The following is an 18910-nucleotide window of genomic DNA, read 5'->3' on the forward strand; positions in this document are numbered from 1 at the left end:
TATATGAAAACATAGCCATTGCCTATAGTATATGAAAGCATAGCCATTATATAGCATATGAAAGCATAGCTATTACCTATAGTATATGAAAGCATAGCCATTACCTATAGTATATGAAAGCATAGCCATTTCCTATAGTATATGAAAGCATAGCCATTACCTATAGTATATGAAAGCATAGCCATTACCTATAGTATATGAAAGCATAGCTATTACTTATAGTACATGAAAGCATAGCCATTACCTATAGTATATGAAAGCGTAGCCATTATATAGTATATGAAAACATAGCCATTACCTATAGTATATGAAAGCATAGCCATTATATAGCATATGAAAGCATAGCTATTACCAATAGTATATGAAAGTATAGTCATTACCTATAGTATATGAAAGCATGGCCATTACCTATAGTATATGAAAGCATGGCCATTACCTATAGTACATGAAAGCATAGCCATTACCTATAGTACATGAAAGCATAGCCATTACCTATAGTACATGAAAGCATAGCCATTACCTATAGTACATGAAAGCATAGCCATTACCTATAGGATATGAAAGCATAGACATTACCTATAGTAAAAGCATAGCCATTATATAGCATATGAAAGCATAGCTATTACCTATAGGATATGAAAGCATAGCCATTACTTATAGTACATGAAAGCATAGCCATTACCTATAGTATATGAAAGCGTAGCCATTATATAGTATATGAAAACATAGCCATTACCTATAGTATATGAAAGCATAGCCATTATATAGCATATGAAAGCATAGCTATTACCTATAGTATATGAAAGTATAGTCATTACTTATAGTACATGAAAGCATAGCCATTACCTATAGTATATGAAAGCATAGCTATTGCCTATAGTATATGAAAGCATAGCCATTACCTATAGTATATGAAAGCATAGCCATTACCTATAGTACATGAAAGCATAGCTATTACCTATAGTATATGAAAGCATAGCTATTACCTATAGGATATGAAAGCATAGCCATTACCTATAGTAAAAGCATAGCCATTATATAGCATATGAAAGTATAGCTATTACCTATGGGATATGAAAGCATAGCCATTACTTATAGTAAAAGCATAGCCATTATATAGTACATGAAAGCATAGCCATTATATAGTATATGAAAGCATAGCCATTACTTATAGTACATGAAAGCATAGCTATTATATAGTATATGAAAGCATAGCCATTACTTATAGTACATAAAAGCATAGCCATTACCTATAGTATATGAAAGCATAGCCATTATATAGTATATGAAAACATAGCCATTACCTATAGTATATGAAAGCATAGCCATTATATAGCATATGAAAGCATAGCTATTACCTATAGTATATGAAAGTATAGTCATTACTTATAGTACATGAAAGCATAGCCATTACCTATAGTATATGAAAGCATAGCCATTACTTATAGCATATGAAAGCATAGCCATTATATAGTATATGAAAGCATAGCCATTACCTATAGTATATGAAAGCATATCAATTACCTATCGTACATGAAAGCATAGCCATTACCTATAGTATATGAAAGCATAGCCATTACCTATAGTATATGAAAGTATAGCCATTACCTATAGTATATGAAAGCATAGCCATTACCTATAGTATATGAAAGCATAGCCATTATATAGTATATGAAAGCATAGCTATTACTTATAGGATATGAAAGCATAGCCATTACTTATAGTACATGAAAGCATAGCCATTACTTATAGTAAAAGCATAGCCATTATATAGTATATGAAAGCATAGCCATTACCTATAGTACATGAAAGCATAGCCATTATATAGTATATGAAAGCGTAGCCATTATATAGTATATGAAAGCATAGCGATTACTTATAGTACATGAAAGCATAGCCATTACCTATAGTATATGAAAGCGTAGACATTATATAGTATATGAAAACATAGCCATTACCTATAGTATATGAAAGCATAGCCATTATATAGCATATGAAAGCATAGCTATTACCAATAGTATATGAAAGTATAGTCATTATATAGCATATGAAAGCATAGCTATTACCAATAGTATATGAAAGTATAGTCATTACTTATAGTACATGAAAGCATAGCTATTACCTATAGTATATGAAAGCATAGCCATTACCTATAGTATATGAAAGCATAGCCATTACCTATAGTACATGAAAGCATAGTCATTATATAGCATATGAAAGCATAGCTATTACCAATAGTATATGAAAGTATAGTCATTACTTATAGTACATGAAAGCATAGCTATTACCTATAGTATATGAAAGCATAGCCATTACCTATAGTATATGAAAGCATAGCCATTACCTATAGTACATGAAAGCATAGCCATTACCTATAGTACATGAAAGCATAGCCATTACCTATAGTATATGAAAGCATAGCCATTACCTATAGTATATGAAAGCATAGACATTACCTATAGTAAAAGCATAGCCATTATTGTTATGTTCTGCTACCAGAGCTAAGGAAAGAGAGGAGATCTGTCCCTACGATAGAACTCAGCTGAATCCCTACGATGTAACAGGGAACCTGATCCTGCGATCAGACCTGCTAAAGTCCTAAGCTAGTCTGTACGAAGACCTATAGATGTGGGGGAGGAATCCCTACAAGTACTAAGGACTGGGAGGAATATGGGACACCTCCTAACAGAAATAGTAGCAGACAGACGAACAAACAAAATAGATAGAACATAGAGGTCAGTAAACCAAGCAAACTAACAGAGCAAGACACAGAGCACAGGCTAGCTAGAAAGTAGATATACAATGAAGTCCAGCAAAGCCAGAATGGCGGAGCAGGATTAAATAGGCCAACAAGGTCATGTGACCAGCAAAGGAAAAAAAACCTAACAGCAAGGTTCTAACAATTATATAGCATATGAAAGCATAGCTATTACCTATAGGATATGAAAGCATAGCCATTACTTATAGTACATGAAAGCATAGCCATTACTTATAGTAAAAGCATAGCCATTATATAGTATATGAAAGCATAGCCATTACCTATAGTACATGAAAGCATAGCCATTATATAGTATATGAAAGCATAGCCATTACTTATAGTATATGAAAGCATAGCCATTACTTATAGTACATGAAAGCATAGCCATTACCTATAGTATATGAAAGCGTAGCCATTATATAGTATATGAAAACATAGCCATTACCTATAATATATGAAAGCATAGCCATTATATAGCATATGAAAGCATAGCTATTACCTATAGTATATGAAAGTATAGTCATTACTTATAGTACATGAAAGCATAGCCATTACCTATAGTATATGAAAGCATAGCTATTGCCTATAGTATATGAAAGCATAGCCATTACCTATAGTATATGAAAGCATAGCCATTACCTATAGTACATGAAAGCATAGCTATTACCTATAGTATATGAAAGCATAGCTATTACCTATAGGATATGAAAGCATAGCCATTACCTATAGTAAAAGCATAGCCATTATATAGTATATGAAAGTATAGCTATTACCTATAGGATATGAAAGCATAGCCATTACTTATAGTACATGAAAGCATAGCCATTACTTATAGTAAAAGCATAGCCATTATATAGTACATGAAAGCATAGCCATTATATAGTATATGAAAGCATAGCCATTACTTATAGTACATGAAAGCATAGCTATTATATAGTATATGAAAGCATAGCCATTACTTATAGTACATGAAAGCATAGCCATTACCTATAGTATATGAAAGCATAGCCATTATATAGTATATGAAAACATAGCCATTACCTATAGTATATGAAAGCATAGCCATTATATAGCATATGAAAGCATAGCTATTACCTATAGTATATGAAAGTATAGTCATTACTTATAGTACATGAAAGCATAGCCATTACCTATAGTATATGAAAGCATAGCCATTACTTATAGCATATGAAAGCATAGCCATTATATAGTATATGAAAGCATAGCCATTACCTATAGTATATGAAAGCATATCAATTACCTATCGTACATGAAAGCATAGCCATTACCTATAGTATATGAAAGCATAGCCATTACCTATAGTATATGAAAGTATAGCCATTACCTATAGTATATGAAAGCATAGCCATTACCTATAGTATATGAAAGCATAGCCATTATATAGTATATGAAAGCATAGCTATTACCTATAGGATATGAAAGCATAGCCATTACTTATAGTACATGAAAGCATAGCCATTACTTATAGTAAAAGCATAGCCATTATATAGTATATGAAAGCATAGCCATTACCTATAGTACATGAAAGCATAGCCATTATATAGTATATGAAAGCGTAGCCATTATTTAGTATATGAAAGCATAGCCATTACTTATAGTACATGAAAGCATAGCTATTATATAGTATATGAAAGCATAGCCATTACTTATAGTACATGAAAGCATAGCCATTACCTATAGTATATGAAAGCGTAGACATTATATAGTATATGAAAACATAGCCATTACCTATAGTATATGAAAGCATAGCCATTATATAGCATACGAAAGCATAGCTATTACCTATAGTATATGAAAGTATAGTCATTACTTATAGTACATGAAAGCATAGCCATTACCTATAGTATATGAAAGCATAGCCATTACCTATAGTATATGAAAGCAGAGCCATTACCTATAGTATATGAAAGCATAGCCATTATATAGTATATGAAAGCATAGCCATTACCTATAGTATATGAAAGCATAGCCATTACCTATAGTACATGAAAGCATAACCATTACCTATAGTACATGAAAGCATAGCCATTACCTATAGTATATGAAAGTATAGCTATTACCTATAGGATATGAAAGCATAGCCATTACCTATAGTAAAAGCATAGCCATTATATAGCATATGAAAGCATAGCTATTACTTATAGGATAAGAAAGCATAGCCATTACTTATAGTACATGAAAGCATAGCCATTACTTATAGTAAAAGCATAGCCATTATATAGTATATGAAAGCATAGCCATTACCTATAGTACATGAAAGCATAGCCATTATATAGTATATGAAAGCATAGCCATTACTTATAGTATATGAAAGCATAGCCATTCCTTATAGTGCATGAAATCATAGCCATTACCTATAGTATATGAAAGCGTAGCCATTATATAGTATATGAAAACATAGCCATTGCCTATAGTATATGAAAGCATAGCCATTATATAGCATATGAAAGCATAGCTATTACCTATAGTATATGAAAGCATAGCCATTACCTATAGTATATGAAAGCATAGCCATTACCTGTAGTACATGAAAGCATAACCATTACCTATAGTATATGAAAGCATAGCCATTACCTATAGTATATGAAAGCATAGCCATTACCTATAGTATATGAAAGCATAGCCATTACCTATAGTATATGAAAGCGTAGCCATTACCTATAGTATATGAAAGCATAGCCATTACCTATAGTATATGAAAGCGTAGCTATTACCTATAGTACATGAAAGCATAGCCATTACCTATAGTATATGAAAGCGTAGCCATTATATAGTATATGAAAACATAGCCATTACCTATAGTATATGAAAGCATAGCCATTATATAGCATATGAAAGCATAGCTATTACCAATAGTATATGAAAGTATAGTCATTACTTATAGTACATGAAAGCATAGCCATTACCTATAGTATATGAAAGCATAGCCATTACCTATAGTATATGAAAGCATAGCCATTACCTATAGTACATGAAAGCATAGCCATTACCTATAGTACATGAAAGCATAGCCATTACCTATAGGATATGAAAGCATAGACATTACCTATAGTAAAAGCATAGCCATTATATAGCATATGAAAGCATAGCTATTACCTATAGGATATGAAAGCATAGCCATTACTTATAGTACATGAAAGCATAGCCATTACTTATAGTAAAAGCATAGCCATTATATAGTATATGAAAGCATAGCCATTACCTATAGTACATGAAAGCATAGCCATTATATAGTATATGAAAGCATAGCCATTACTTATAGTATATGAAAGCATAGCCATTACTTATAGTACATGAAAGCATAGCCATTACCTATAGTATATGAAAGCGTAGCCATTATATAGTATATGAAAACATAGCCATTACCTATAGTATATGAAATCATAGCCATTATATAGCATATGAAAGCATAGCTATTACCTATAGTATATGAAAGTATAGTCATTACTTATAGTACATGAAAGCATAGCCATTACCTATAGTACATGAAAGCATAACCATTACCTATAGTATATGAAAGCATAGCCATTACCTATAGTATATGAAAGCATAGCCTTTACCTATAGTATATGAAAGCATAGCTATTACCTATAGTATATGAAAGCATAGCCATTACCTATAGTATATGAAAGCATACCCATTACCTATAGTACATGAAAGCATAGCCATTACCTATAGTATATGAAAGCATAGCTATTACCTATAGGATATGAAAGCATAGTCATTACCTATAGTAAAAGCATAGCCATTATATAGCATATGAAAGTATAGCTATTACCTATAGGATATGAAAGCATAGCCATTACTTATAGTACATGAAAGCATAGCCATTACTTATAGTAAAAGCATAGCCATTATATAGTACATGAAAGCATAGCCATTATATAGTATATGAAAGCATAGCCATTACTTATAGTACATGAAAGCATAGCTATTATATAGTATATGAAAGCATAGCCATTACTTATAGTACATGAAAGCATAGCCATTACCTATAGTATATGAAAGCATAGCCATTATATAGTATATGAAAACATAGCCATTACCTATAGTATATGAAAGCATAGCCATTATATAGCATATGAAAGCATAGCTATTACCTATAGTATATGAAAGTATAGTCATTACTTATAGTACATGAAAGCATAGCCATTACCTATAGTATTTGAAAGCATAGCCATGTTATAGTATATGAAAGCATAGCCATTACCTATAGTATATGAAAGCATAGCCATTACCTATAGTATATGAAAGCATAGCCATTATATAGTATATGAAAGCATAGCCATTACCTATAGTATATGAAAGCATAGCCATTACCTATAGTACATGAAAGCATAGCCATTACATAGTATATGAAAGCATAGCCATTACATAGTATATAAAAGCATAGCCATTACATAGTATGTGAAAGCATAGCCATTACCTATAGTATATGAAATCATAGCCATTATATAGTATATGAAAGCATAGCCATTACCTTTTAATATATGAAAGCATAGCCAATACATAGTATATGAAAGCATAGCCATTACCTATACTATATGAAAGCATAGCCATTGCATAGTATATGAAAGCATAGCCATTACATAGTATATGAAAGCATAGCCATTACATAGTATGTGAAAGGATAGCCATTACCTGTAGTATATAAAAGTATAGCCATTACATAGTATATGAAAGCATAGCCATTACCTATAGTATATGAAAGCATAGCCATTATATAGTATATGAAAGCATAGCCATCACCTTTTAATAAATGAAAGCATAGTCATTACCTATAGTATCTGAAAGCATAGCCATTACCTATAGTATATAAAAGCATAGCCATTACCTATAGTATATGAAAGCATAGCCATTACCTATAGTACATGAAAGCATAGCCATTACATAGTATATGAAGCATAGCCATTACATAGTATATAAAAGCATAGCCATTACATAGTATGTGAAAGCATAGCCATTGCCTATAGTATATGAAAGCATAGCCATTATATAGTATATGAAAGCATAGCCATTACATAGTATATGAAAGCATAGCCATTACATAGTATATGAAAGCATAGCCATTATATAGTATATGAAAGCATAGCCATTATATAGTATATGAAAGCATAGCCATTACCTATAGTATATGAAAGCATAGCCATTACCTATAGTATGTGAAAGCATAGCCATTACCTATAGTATATGAAAGCATAGCCATTACCTATAGTATATGAAAGCATAGCCATTACATATAGTATATGAAAGCATAGCCATTACATAGTATATGAAAGCATAGCCATTACCTATAGTATATGAAAGCATAGCCATTACCTATAGTATATGAAAGCATAGCCATTACATAGTATATGAAAGCATAGCCATTACATAGTATATGAAAGCATAGCCATTACCTATAGTATATGAAAGCATAGCCATTACCTATAGTATATGAAAGCATAGCCATTACGATATGAAAACATACTTATGGGTAATATATGAACACACACCAATCAACAGCTATATAACATCTTGTACTTAACCCCGTATTAATGACCACATTTACCTTTTCTGTGCGACGTGAAGGCATAGCCATATTCCGAGAGTTTATGAATACAGGACAGCAATGACAATTAACCAAATTTATTTGTCATTTTTTTTCCTGATCAGAATCACTTTACTTTCAATCAAATTCAAGTGCCCCCGCCACATACTGGACGCTGCCTCCCGAATCCCTCACCATCTCCACCGTATGTCTGCATGACGGGCCCTCGTGTAAACCGTGCATACGGATTAACATCTCGGTGAACGCCTCGGGTAGGTAACACACAGTATTGTCTGATCTTTATTACACGGTGGTGGGAGATTAGCACAAGTTACTTCAACTAGAACGGGATGGAGCTGCAGTACCAGACACGGCCTTTAGACTAGAGTGGCGCTGTTATTTGTAATTTCCGGGGGGAGCACACGGTGGCTCAGTGGTTAGCATTGTTCATTGCAGCGCCGAGGTCCTGGGTCCAAATCTCATGATGACTTAATGTTTGTGCATGTGCGCCTGTTTACACTATGACGGAATTGACTGGACTGAGACAATTTTAGCAACCTTTGTTACTGAGTAATGTTTATAGACGTATTAACCAGTTATTGGGGTGGAAAGTACAAATTCCTCCATGGCAGCTTCATCTCAGTGTGAGCTGATCTCCTGATCGACCCTCCTGGTTGGATTTCCTTTTTAATGCCCGTTATGTAACGGCCCAGTAAACAATCATACACTGCAATGAGGGAACAGCCGCAGGGCTCTCAGGTCACATCCTTGACAATTTGCATTTCCCTATGCTGGGTCCAAATATAATTCAGCTATAAAATCACTTGCCAGATTAATAAACTGTTGATATTGGAATAATCATATATCCAACAATGCCTTTATTTAAAGGGATATTCCCATCTCCAAGATCCTAACCCAATATGCAGTAGGTGTAATAATAATAATATTAGCAGATACCTCCAATTAGAAATGTAGTTTAGTTCTTCTGATTCACTATGTCGCTTACCCCATGTACAGGGCATTGCAGTAGCTTAGGTATCTATGGATACAGCCACTAACAACTAACTGTCACTATATGAATGGTCATAGCCATGGAAACCTAAGCTGCTGCAATACCCTTCACATAGGGTAAGCAACATAGCTAATCAGAAGAACTTTACTACATTTCTAATTGGAGGTATTTGCTAATATTAATATTATTACATCTAGTACATATTGGGATAGGATCTTGGAGATGGGAATACCCCTTTAAGGAAGCAAGCAATATCCAAAGTGCCCTCATAATAGCACCCCTATAATGTAGGCAGGCAGGGGGCCACAATACAACACTAGCTTAGTGCCTTTTAGTGCCCCCTAAACAATTCCAGTGCCCCCATAACAGAGAGTCATAACACACCCCCTAGCACTGCCATCCCCAGTGCCCCCATAATGCAGCCATTTATAGTCCTTCCAACATGGCGAAAACACAGCCAGTTACAGTGCCCCCCCAACACTTTGAGCACCGTGCCCCCATAATACAGTCATATAACACAGTCCATCAGTTATGGTGTCCCACCCCCCAACAATGCCAGTCCCAGTGGTCCCCTTTACACAGCCAGTGTCATGACTGGCAGCCATATACCACAGACAGGCACGGTGCCCAATAACTCAGCGGGTCGTGGGCTCCAATGCAAAATCTCCAATGGGGCCCCCAACTATGGTAACTACAAAGGAACAAAAAAATCACAGAAAAATAAATAATTAAATTATATGAATTGAAGATGTTGGAGTTCACGTTTAATAGTTATCGAAGTTTCTTATTTATCAGAGTGCACCATGGGAAGAGCAAACAAGGACTGAAGCCATGTCCTCCCGCTCGCCCCTACTTTCATACTTTCATGGTATTTGTCAAGACCTTTTCCAGATAAATCAAGACATTCCTGTGCTGACGATAATACTGTGAAGATGATGTCATCTCTGGTTTATTATAGATTATATCAAGTCAGAGAAACACTGCCCTCTGCTGGTCCTATTGGAAATAGCAAAGGGAAAAAAAAAGCAAATTACACTGAGTTCCAAATTATTATGCTATTTTTCTCTGATTTTCCTAAATGGTCGATGCAAATAAGTCAAATCATTGACCGTTAGAGGATAAATCACATTTTATCGGACAAACCCCCCAATGTGAACAGGATTTTATTCAAAACAAAAAAAACTCAAAACGCATCAAATGATTCTGCACAAATGAGTTTCCAAATATTTTATAGGTTGTAAAGAACTGGAAATGGTGATTTGTTGAATTTGCAGCATTAAGACGTCACATTTACTGAATTCTGAAGCTTTTTCAATCAAAAAAATCTTAAAAGGCCAAGACCCCTTCTTTGATGTCACCTTCACAATTCCTGCATCCATTGAACTTGTGAATTTCTGGATAGTTTCTGCTGGAATTTCTTCTTTGGATGTCAGAATCGTCCCCAGAGCTGCTGTTCTGATGTGATCAGCCTCCAACCTTCATAGATCTTTGGCTTGAGGATACTCCAAAGGTTCTCAATAGTGTTCTGGTCAGGGGAGGATGGTGGCCGCACCATGAGTTTCTTTCCTTTATGCCCATAGCAGCCAATTACTCTGAGGTTTCTTTGCGGCATGAGATGGGACATTGTCAGCATGAAGATGATTTTGCTACAGACAGCGCGGTTCTTCTTTTTGTACCATGGAAGAAAGTGGTCAGTCACAAATTCTGCATACTTTGAGGAGGTCATTTTCACCCCTTCAGAGACCTTAAAAGGGGCTACAAGCTCTCTCCCTATTATTCTGGCCCAAAACGTTGCAGCCTTGTTGGGACATGGTGGCCGCCCACCAACCATCCACTACTCCATCCATCTGGACCATCCAGGTTTGCACAACGCTCAACAGTAAACAAGACTGTTTTAAAACTAGCCTTCATGTCAGGACCACTGCAGCACTGTTTAGGGGCGGCCAAACAGTAGGTTTATGCACAACTGCAGCTTCAGGAGGATCCTACACCTTGAGGTTCGCTCGACTCCAGAGGCACCAGCAACTTCACATACCTGTTTAATGGTATTTTAGCAGCGGCTCTCTTAATCCAATGAATTTGTCTGGCAGATACCTTCCTCATTATGCCTTTATCTGCACAAAGCCTCAGTGCTCTGTATCAGCCACAGATTACAGTATGATGATCACGCTTAAGTTTTCAGGAAAGACAATGAAAGGAGCAGAGGCCGAGCATGTGTATCTCCGCTCCATCCAAGACGGGGCTCTGCAGACCTCGATTCATGAATGGGATCTAGGGTCCAATTCTCGCAATCGCTGAGGTTCCTAGAGGTCGGATCCCCAATGATGAGCAAATTATTTTCTATCCTATGTATCAGGGATAACTTACGATTTTGGTAACCCTTTAAACCCTTACAATAAATAGCCACTGAACCCCAAACATAAAAGTCCTTATTGATAACATTTGGCAATTGCCTTTTTTTTTGCTAGAAGATGCCAAAAAAACCCACAAACAGTCCCATTTAATTTATTAAGCGTTTTGCCCAAGTTTTCTGGTGCGAAAAAAAAAATAGCTCTTTTTGGTGCGTGCCTGTTTTGCAAAATTGTAAATTTTGCTAAATTGTTTGCAAAGTATTTTTTGTACCACGCTCCGCCTCTTTATTGTAGGACTCCCCAAACTCCGAGGTTTTGTCGTTCATGGTCTAGAAATAAGTGAAAACACATTTCATTCGTTCCGAATTGTAAAGGAAAAAAACTGGAAAAGACTAGATTTGGTAAGTAATAATATGGAGCAGTGATGTCTAACTGGTGGCTGCTGCATGCTGGGAGTTGTAGTTTTGTAGTAGATGCAGAGCCAGTTAACCCATACATGTCCCTTCTTTCCTGTCTAGTGGGAAGTGACCTATGACTGTTGGATCGTCGCGCCTGGACAATATATATCTGTCACCCTGTTCACTCTGCCGAACTACGTCTTGCCTGTTAATAAAACTTATTATATTTCTAGTCCAGATGCAAGTAAGTTTCATGGATTTTTGGGAATTATATTTGTGACTCACATTGCGGTCAATCAGCAAGACCACTGTGAATAAAAAACACCATTTCCCTTATGAGCAAAGAGATGCTGTCATATCAAAAGCAATATTTTCTAGTTAGTAAAATGGAGACCCCATTCAGGAAACTCATCTTTTAGACGGAGATCAGCTACAAAACGGGGTCACGTCATGTCAGCTCAATTGATTTTAACAGGAAGTGTGCAATACCTGACTTCACCTGGGGTGGTGCTGCAGGGAAATAGGTCACCTGCTGCAGGTTTCCTCTGGCGATCACTTCTGATCACTGGGTCTTCTAACCGAGACACTATCTGTATTGGGACCCTTTTAACCAGAAAGGATAGTCCAAAGTGGAAAATTCCTTATAAATATATGGGAGAATTATTTTAATCAGTATGGCCACCATAGAGTTTTTCACCAAACTTTCCCAGAGTCTTACAAATCTACCTAAGAACATAATGATAAATCTCCAGCTAGTTTGATTTGTCTTGAGAAGTCTAGGAAAGATGAGACAACATTTGCCATACAGACGCCTTTTAGGGTGGAACTCCCGGGCCCATCAAGGTTCCCATAAACTGGACCTATTTCCCTATAAAGTTCTATGATGATGTCAGCCATATTGGTTATCACCCAACTTTTCTGTTGCCCTGATCAGGCTACATTATCAGGCTGTATGGCTACTTAGCATAGTCCCTTGAAGGTTTCACCAAACTGAGCCTAGTACTCTATACAGTTCTATGATGATGGCTGCCATATTGGTTATTACCAGCTCTCCTAGATATGCAATAAATTGATTAATAATTAATGTATACCGTATGCATAAGTGTTAGTGTTTATGTTAAGTCCGTAGCATCATGCCCACCTGCATCACTGGTCCAGCTATATGAATAGCACCGTGTGGCACAGCCCGGACGCGCGTTTTGGACACACCTCCTTCGTCCCTGACGTGTGTCCGAAACGCGCGTCGGGGCTGTGCCACACAGTGCCATTCATGATGGCAGCCTTATTAGTTATCATCTTTCCTTCAGCCATTAATGGCAAATTGGCCTGGTTAAGCAGTGGTATTAGAGGGCAGTGTTACTTTATCAGGGCCTTTAGCGACTCAGCAAAGTCGCCTTTTAGGATGCTTTACCCCAGCCCATGGAGGTTTCACTAAATTGAGTCTAGATCCCTATAGAGTTCTTTGATGGTAGCAGCCATATTGGTTATCACCAGCCCTCCTGGAGCCTATAAGGGAAATCGGCCTGGTTATACAGTGATATTAGAGGGCTGCGTTACTTTACCAGACTTTATGTAGACTTAATCACTAATAATGTATTTAATTATTGCATAATTGATTGTATCAAAGAATGTGAGTAAAAAATAGCTGGATAATCAATTCATACTAATCCAGTTACATGGTGTGGTCTGCCCCCTCCTCATCACCACTCCGACATGTGTTTTGCTTCATCACGGAGTCTAAATTATTAAATTAATTATCAATACCCAGCTTCTTTTTACCCACATCCTGTGGTATAAGAAATTATGCTTAAATTATCATATTATAACCCTCCACTTGTTTTTTATCTTGTCTCATTGTATTTCATGGTTGTTTTTTTTTATTGTGTTAAATGGGCTTTTTTTACATTGTTTAGGTTCTTTAAGCCCTAATTAACTATATTTGTGGAATATTGAAGAATGTTCTTATAAATTGGGTTTACAGAGACTTATCATAGGCGACTATTAAGGTGCGACACCCGGGCCCATCGAGGTTCCACTAAATTGAGTCTAGATCACTATAGAGTTCTATGGTGATGGCAGCCATATTGGTTGTCACTTAGCTTTCCAGAAACAGGTTGAGCTAAGAAACATAGTTGTTAATTAGATGACGACTCCACGATTTACATTTACTGTCATTTTCGGTGAAGTGTTTTGGGCTGTATATTTTTTTGTAGAATAACACAATTTTTCTCTGTCCTATAAAAGAACCAGATTTCCAATATCAGCACATAGTGGAGGAAAAGACATTTCAGATCTCTGTACCCAAAGGCCCAAATGTGATCGTGCGGCTGTGTTACGAACTCATTATCTGCGAGGATCTGGAAACCAGCAGCAAGCAGCAGGTACGAAAATTGTCATGCCTCGTTTTCGGGACTTGATCGAGGGCCTCTTGCTGCGTGGTCGGTTTCCTGATCTGCTGAGCCACAGCCTGTTTGGTCTCTGTCCAACTGCTGATTGTTCTTTTTGTCTTTTCTTTCCTTTCTTTGGTTTGCTTCTATTCCAGTGTCTTTCAGCATTCAAGGAGCAACAAGTGTTTTTGATTGCAACTTTTTGTGTATTAAGAGCCGTATATTTGTATATTTTTATATTTTTTCCCCATCCGTAGATCTCTTCCTCCAAGAACGCCTCCCTGTCATATGAAAATTTACTGCCTTGTTTATGTATTGAGGTAAGTCTCATTAATTATTAATCCGATTTTAGCTTTTATGCTTTCATCTTTATCCTCTCCTTCTTCCAAGAGCCATAACTTTTTTTTCTTTATGTTTCCGTACGAGGGCTTGTTTTTTTGCGGGACGAGTTCTAGTTTTGAACATCACACATTTTCCCATATAATGTACTGAAAAAATGTGAAAAAAACATCACAAGTGCTATGAAATGGTGAAAAAACAAACAAACAAACAGAATTCCACCATTGTTTTTTGGGGGTTTTGTTTTTTCTGCATCAATTATATGGTAGAAATGACTTGGAAACAGGTCAGTACACGTTGATAATTTTTAGAATTTATATATAACTTGTAGATTTTCTTTTATTTAAATGGTTTACATTTTTTATATAAATTAATAAAAAAAAATTAGTTTGTACATCCTATGTCTGAGACCCGTAACTTATTTATTTTTTTGGCCATAGTGCAATATTCGGACTTGTTTTTACTGAAAGGCAAGCAGACAATTTTATGCATACTATTTTGGGGTGCATGCTAGGTTTTGATTGCCCTTTATGGCATTTTTTGTTAAGGTTGGGCTTCATAGGAGGACCAAGATGGCTGCAACGGGTGCCTTGAGATGGCCTCCTGCTGACTTTACAACCCATATGCATCCCATGAGGATCTGATGGAATTCGGTGCATGCTGAGCAACCAGTCCATTTATATACCACTGTCAGAGATTATCAGCAGCAGTGATCAGAGTAAGCTCAGGTCGCTGCTGTTACAGGAAAATGCTGGCTGTGTCACACAGTCAACATCTGCCAGGTATGGTGCAGGCTCAGTTTGTGAGCCCGCTCCATACACACCCGTGCTAATACGTCAAGAAGGGGTAAATCTTGTCTCCAAACTTCCATCCCTGGTTTATGCCTGGTACAGCATGCAACATGTCCCCCACCACCATGATCCTAGTGCCCACTAGTTGAGATCTATGTGGGAATCTACCAGGGAACAGCATTGTATTGCATGAGAAAATGCCCAAAGGATGAATGAGCTTCCATTGTTTTGGAGGATACCATGCAGTCCCCTTTCCCTTTTCACGGGTGGGGCATTCACTTGCCAGAGGTATCTTGTATCCCATAATAATAGGATATTGGGTATGCAAATATTGAATATTTTACTTCTCCTACAGGCATTTTACACTCATCAGGACAGTAAAAGGGAAAAGAAATGTCCTTTCAAGGATCATCCAGAGCCATGTAAGACATATATTCATGTATACATACAGTCATGATGCTATTTAAAATTAACTCCTTAGATATAGATGACATATTTGTTCTTTGGATAGTTAAGTTGGACTGACCGTGATATCTGCCATAGATGAAAAATAAAAAGTTAATATTCTTGATCCCTGCAGCTGCCACTAGGGGGAGCTCCCTGCACACAGATGTATACAGGCAGCTGTAGATATCCACATGCATTCAGCTCCTTCTAGTGGCAACTGTCAGATCAGCAGCTCCACAGGAGGTCGCATTATTAGCTGTAGACCTATATACATTGTACGTATATGTATATAGTCAGGACGTAACGCCTGTAACTTAACACATTTACTTTCTCTCCGAAAGACATTGAAAAATTACTGCAGGTCTCTGTGAAAGAAATCCATCACCCCTCCAACACGATGACCGTCAGATTCTCCAGTCCTTGTCCTCTGGTCCCGACGGTGAATTTTTGCAGAAAGCAAAATGGAAGCTGTGTCAGAGAGAACGAGACCATCGTTAAAAAACAAATGAAGGTAACATTCGTATCTGTCGTGACGTGATCTAAGCAGTTGTCAAGCAAGGTGTGGGAAAGACTTAGTGCAACACAAAGGGAAGAGGGAAAAGGAGCCCAGACACTAGGGAAAGGGGGAGTGGAGACCTCCTAGGTTGATCTAGCGTCACCCTAACTCCCCTAACGTCCCTGTATTGGCTCTTCATCAATTGCCAGACGCGTGCCTCGCCCTGTCTTTCCCTGGCGTATGGCTATGGCTAGGAAGGGGAGGAGATGAGCACTAGTCGATCTCCACTAAACACTATAGACAAGAATGGTACACAAACAGGGGGGAAATTGCTTAGCTTTAGACGACTCCAGACAAATGCGCACACGTCCTCTAGCTCCAGAGAGGACGAAGTACTGCTCTTGCTAAAGCCTCACAAGTAGTAATGAATACAGCCGGCACCTCCCTCTCAGACACACCACGTATTTATACACCCAGGCAGGGTGTTAATTATCCAGAAGGGGGTAGCCTCTGGGTCTTAAGAGAGACAGCCTCTAAGAAGATGTCTGTAATGCCAAACGTAGAGTTCTTCTGCAACTAACTGCAGGGCGACTGTCTGTCACTTCTGACACACCCGTGATAGTTGTGGTCAAAATATTGTTTGGGGGTGCAAAATAAAAAATAAATAAAAAATGAGCAGAGAAGTCTTTAATGTCATTGTATTGGGCGAAGAAGACGCGGCCGCTTGCAGTAGGGGGCACTCAAGGGGTATTAATTGCTTTAACCTGCAACTTTACTAGGTAAGGGGGCGCAATTCTTTCCTTGCTGACAACCTGCTCTACGCCACTTTTGCAAACTATGAGCGCAGGAGTCAGATTTGTGCGATAATCCAGGATTTTCTGTGTCTTGCAGGAATATTACCTGGAGAGCGTGGACAGAGATCATCACCTGTGTTTTGAGGTAAACCGGGGTCTCTATATATTTTTGCATGCCGTCTAGCAGCAAAACTAAAACTTTAGTGTTTTGAGACAATCTTACCCATAGATGGCAGTAGAGGACATTTTTCTACTATGATGTCCATTTCTGGCCACCAGGTGGCAGTGCAAAACATTTCATCATTTGCCTTTACTATCAAGTCCTTTTATACAATCATTTGGACACTAGGAGGCAGCATCATCTATATATATAATCGTCTTATCCCATCTGTCTGTCTGTCTTTCTGTCTGTCTGTCCAGGAAATCCCGCGTCGCTCATTGGTCCGGCAGCGGAAAAAAGATGGCGGCCGTTAGCAGCTCATCTGGCGGACGGAGGTCAGCGGCGATGCAGCGGGGAGATGAGCGGCGCTAGCAGCACAACTACCCCGACCGGCGCCGCTGACCTCCATGCGGCTAACGTCGGAAGATCAGCGGCTTGGCCCGCTGATCTCCCGACAGCAAGTGTGAACAGGGGAGCGGCGCCGCCGGTCGGGATGCTTCTGCTGCAAGCAGCCGCTCATCTCCCGGCTTCTCGCAGCAGAAGGAGCCGCACAGGCAGCGCCGCTCCCCGGTCCTCGCTAATACGGAGCCGCACAAGCAGCGCCGCTCTCGGGCCCACACTAATACGACGCTGATTGGTCGCGGTGGCCGACCGCGACCAATCAGCGAGATGGGCTTCAAATTTAAACGCCGCTCTGCTCATTGGTCGCGGTGGCCGGCCGCGACCAATCAGCGAGATGGCCAGCAAATTTAAACGCCGCTCTGCTCATTGGTCGCGATGGCCGGCCGTGACCAATCACCATTATTGGCGCCAAATTTAAACACCGCTCTGCTGATTGGTCGCGGACTCCAGACGCGACCAATCAGCGAGATTGGCGCCAAATTTAAACAACGCTCTGCTGATTGGTCGCGGCTGCCAGCCGCGGCCAATCATCGAGATTGGCGCCAAATTTAAACAACGCTCTGCTGATTGGTCGCGGACGGCAGACGCGACCAATCAGCGAGATGGGCGGCAAATTTAAACGCCGCTCTGCTGATTAATCGCGGCCGGCCACCGCGACCAATCAGCGAGATGGCCGGTCTGCTGATTAGTCGCGGCCGTGACGAATCACCATTATTGGCGCCAAATTTAAATAACGCTCTGCTGATTGGTTGCGGTGGCCGACCGCGACCAATCAGCGAGATGGGCGGCAAATTTAAACGCCGCTCTGCTCATTGGTCGCGGTGGCCGGCCGCGACCAATCAGCGAGATGGCCAGCAAATTTAAACGCCGCTCTGCTCATTGGTCGCGGTGGCCGGCCGTGACCAATCACCATTATTGGCGCCAAATTTAAACACCGCTCTGCTGATTGGTCGCGGACTCCAGACGCGACCAATCAGCGAGATTGGCGCCAAATTTAAACAACGCTCTGCTGATTGGTCGCGGC

At 38.4% G+C, this 18910-nt stretch overlaps 1 protein-coding gene across 1 annotated transcript in view; it reads left to right on the forward strand.

Moving 5' to 3' along the window:
- The window catches only part of IL17RE (interleukin 17 receptor E), a 59463-nt gene that overhangs the window by 27484 nt on the left and 13069 nt on the right, over positions 1-18910 (forward strand). Inside the window, exons 3-10 of the mRNA XM_073644819.1 lie at positions 8435-8581; positions 11967-12073; positions 12191-12314; positions 14315-14451; positions 14715-14777; positions 15943-16009; positions 16376-16545; positions 17422-17469. Of these exons, the coding sequence (XP_073500920.1) occupies positions 8435-8581; positions 11967-12073; positions 12191-12314; positions 14315-14451; positions 14715-14777; positions 15943-16009; positions 16376-16545; positions 17422-17469 (863 nt within the window). The remainder of the gene's footprint in view (positions 1-8434; positions 8582-11966; positions 12074-12190; positions 12315-14314; positions 14452-14714; positions 14778-15942; positions 16010-16375; positions 16546-17421; positions 17470-18910) is intronic.

The sequence above is a fragment of the Phyllobates terribilis genome, unplaced genomic scaffold (genome assembly GCF_046119375.1).
Source record: "Phyllobates terribilis strain yellow unplaced genomic scaffold, ASM4611937v1 Scaffold_8__6_contigs__length_399053987, whole genome shotgun sequence".
Lineage (NCBI taxonomy): Eukaryota > Metazoa > Chordata > Amphibia > Anura > Dendrobatidae > Phyllobates > Phyllobates terribilis.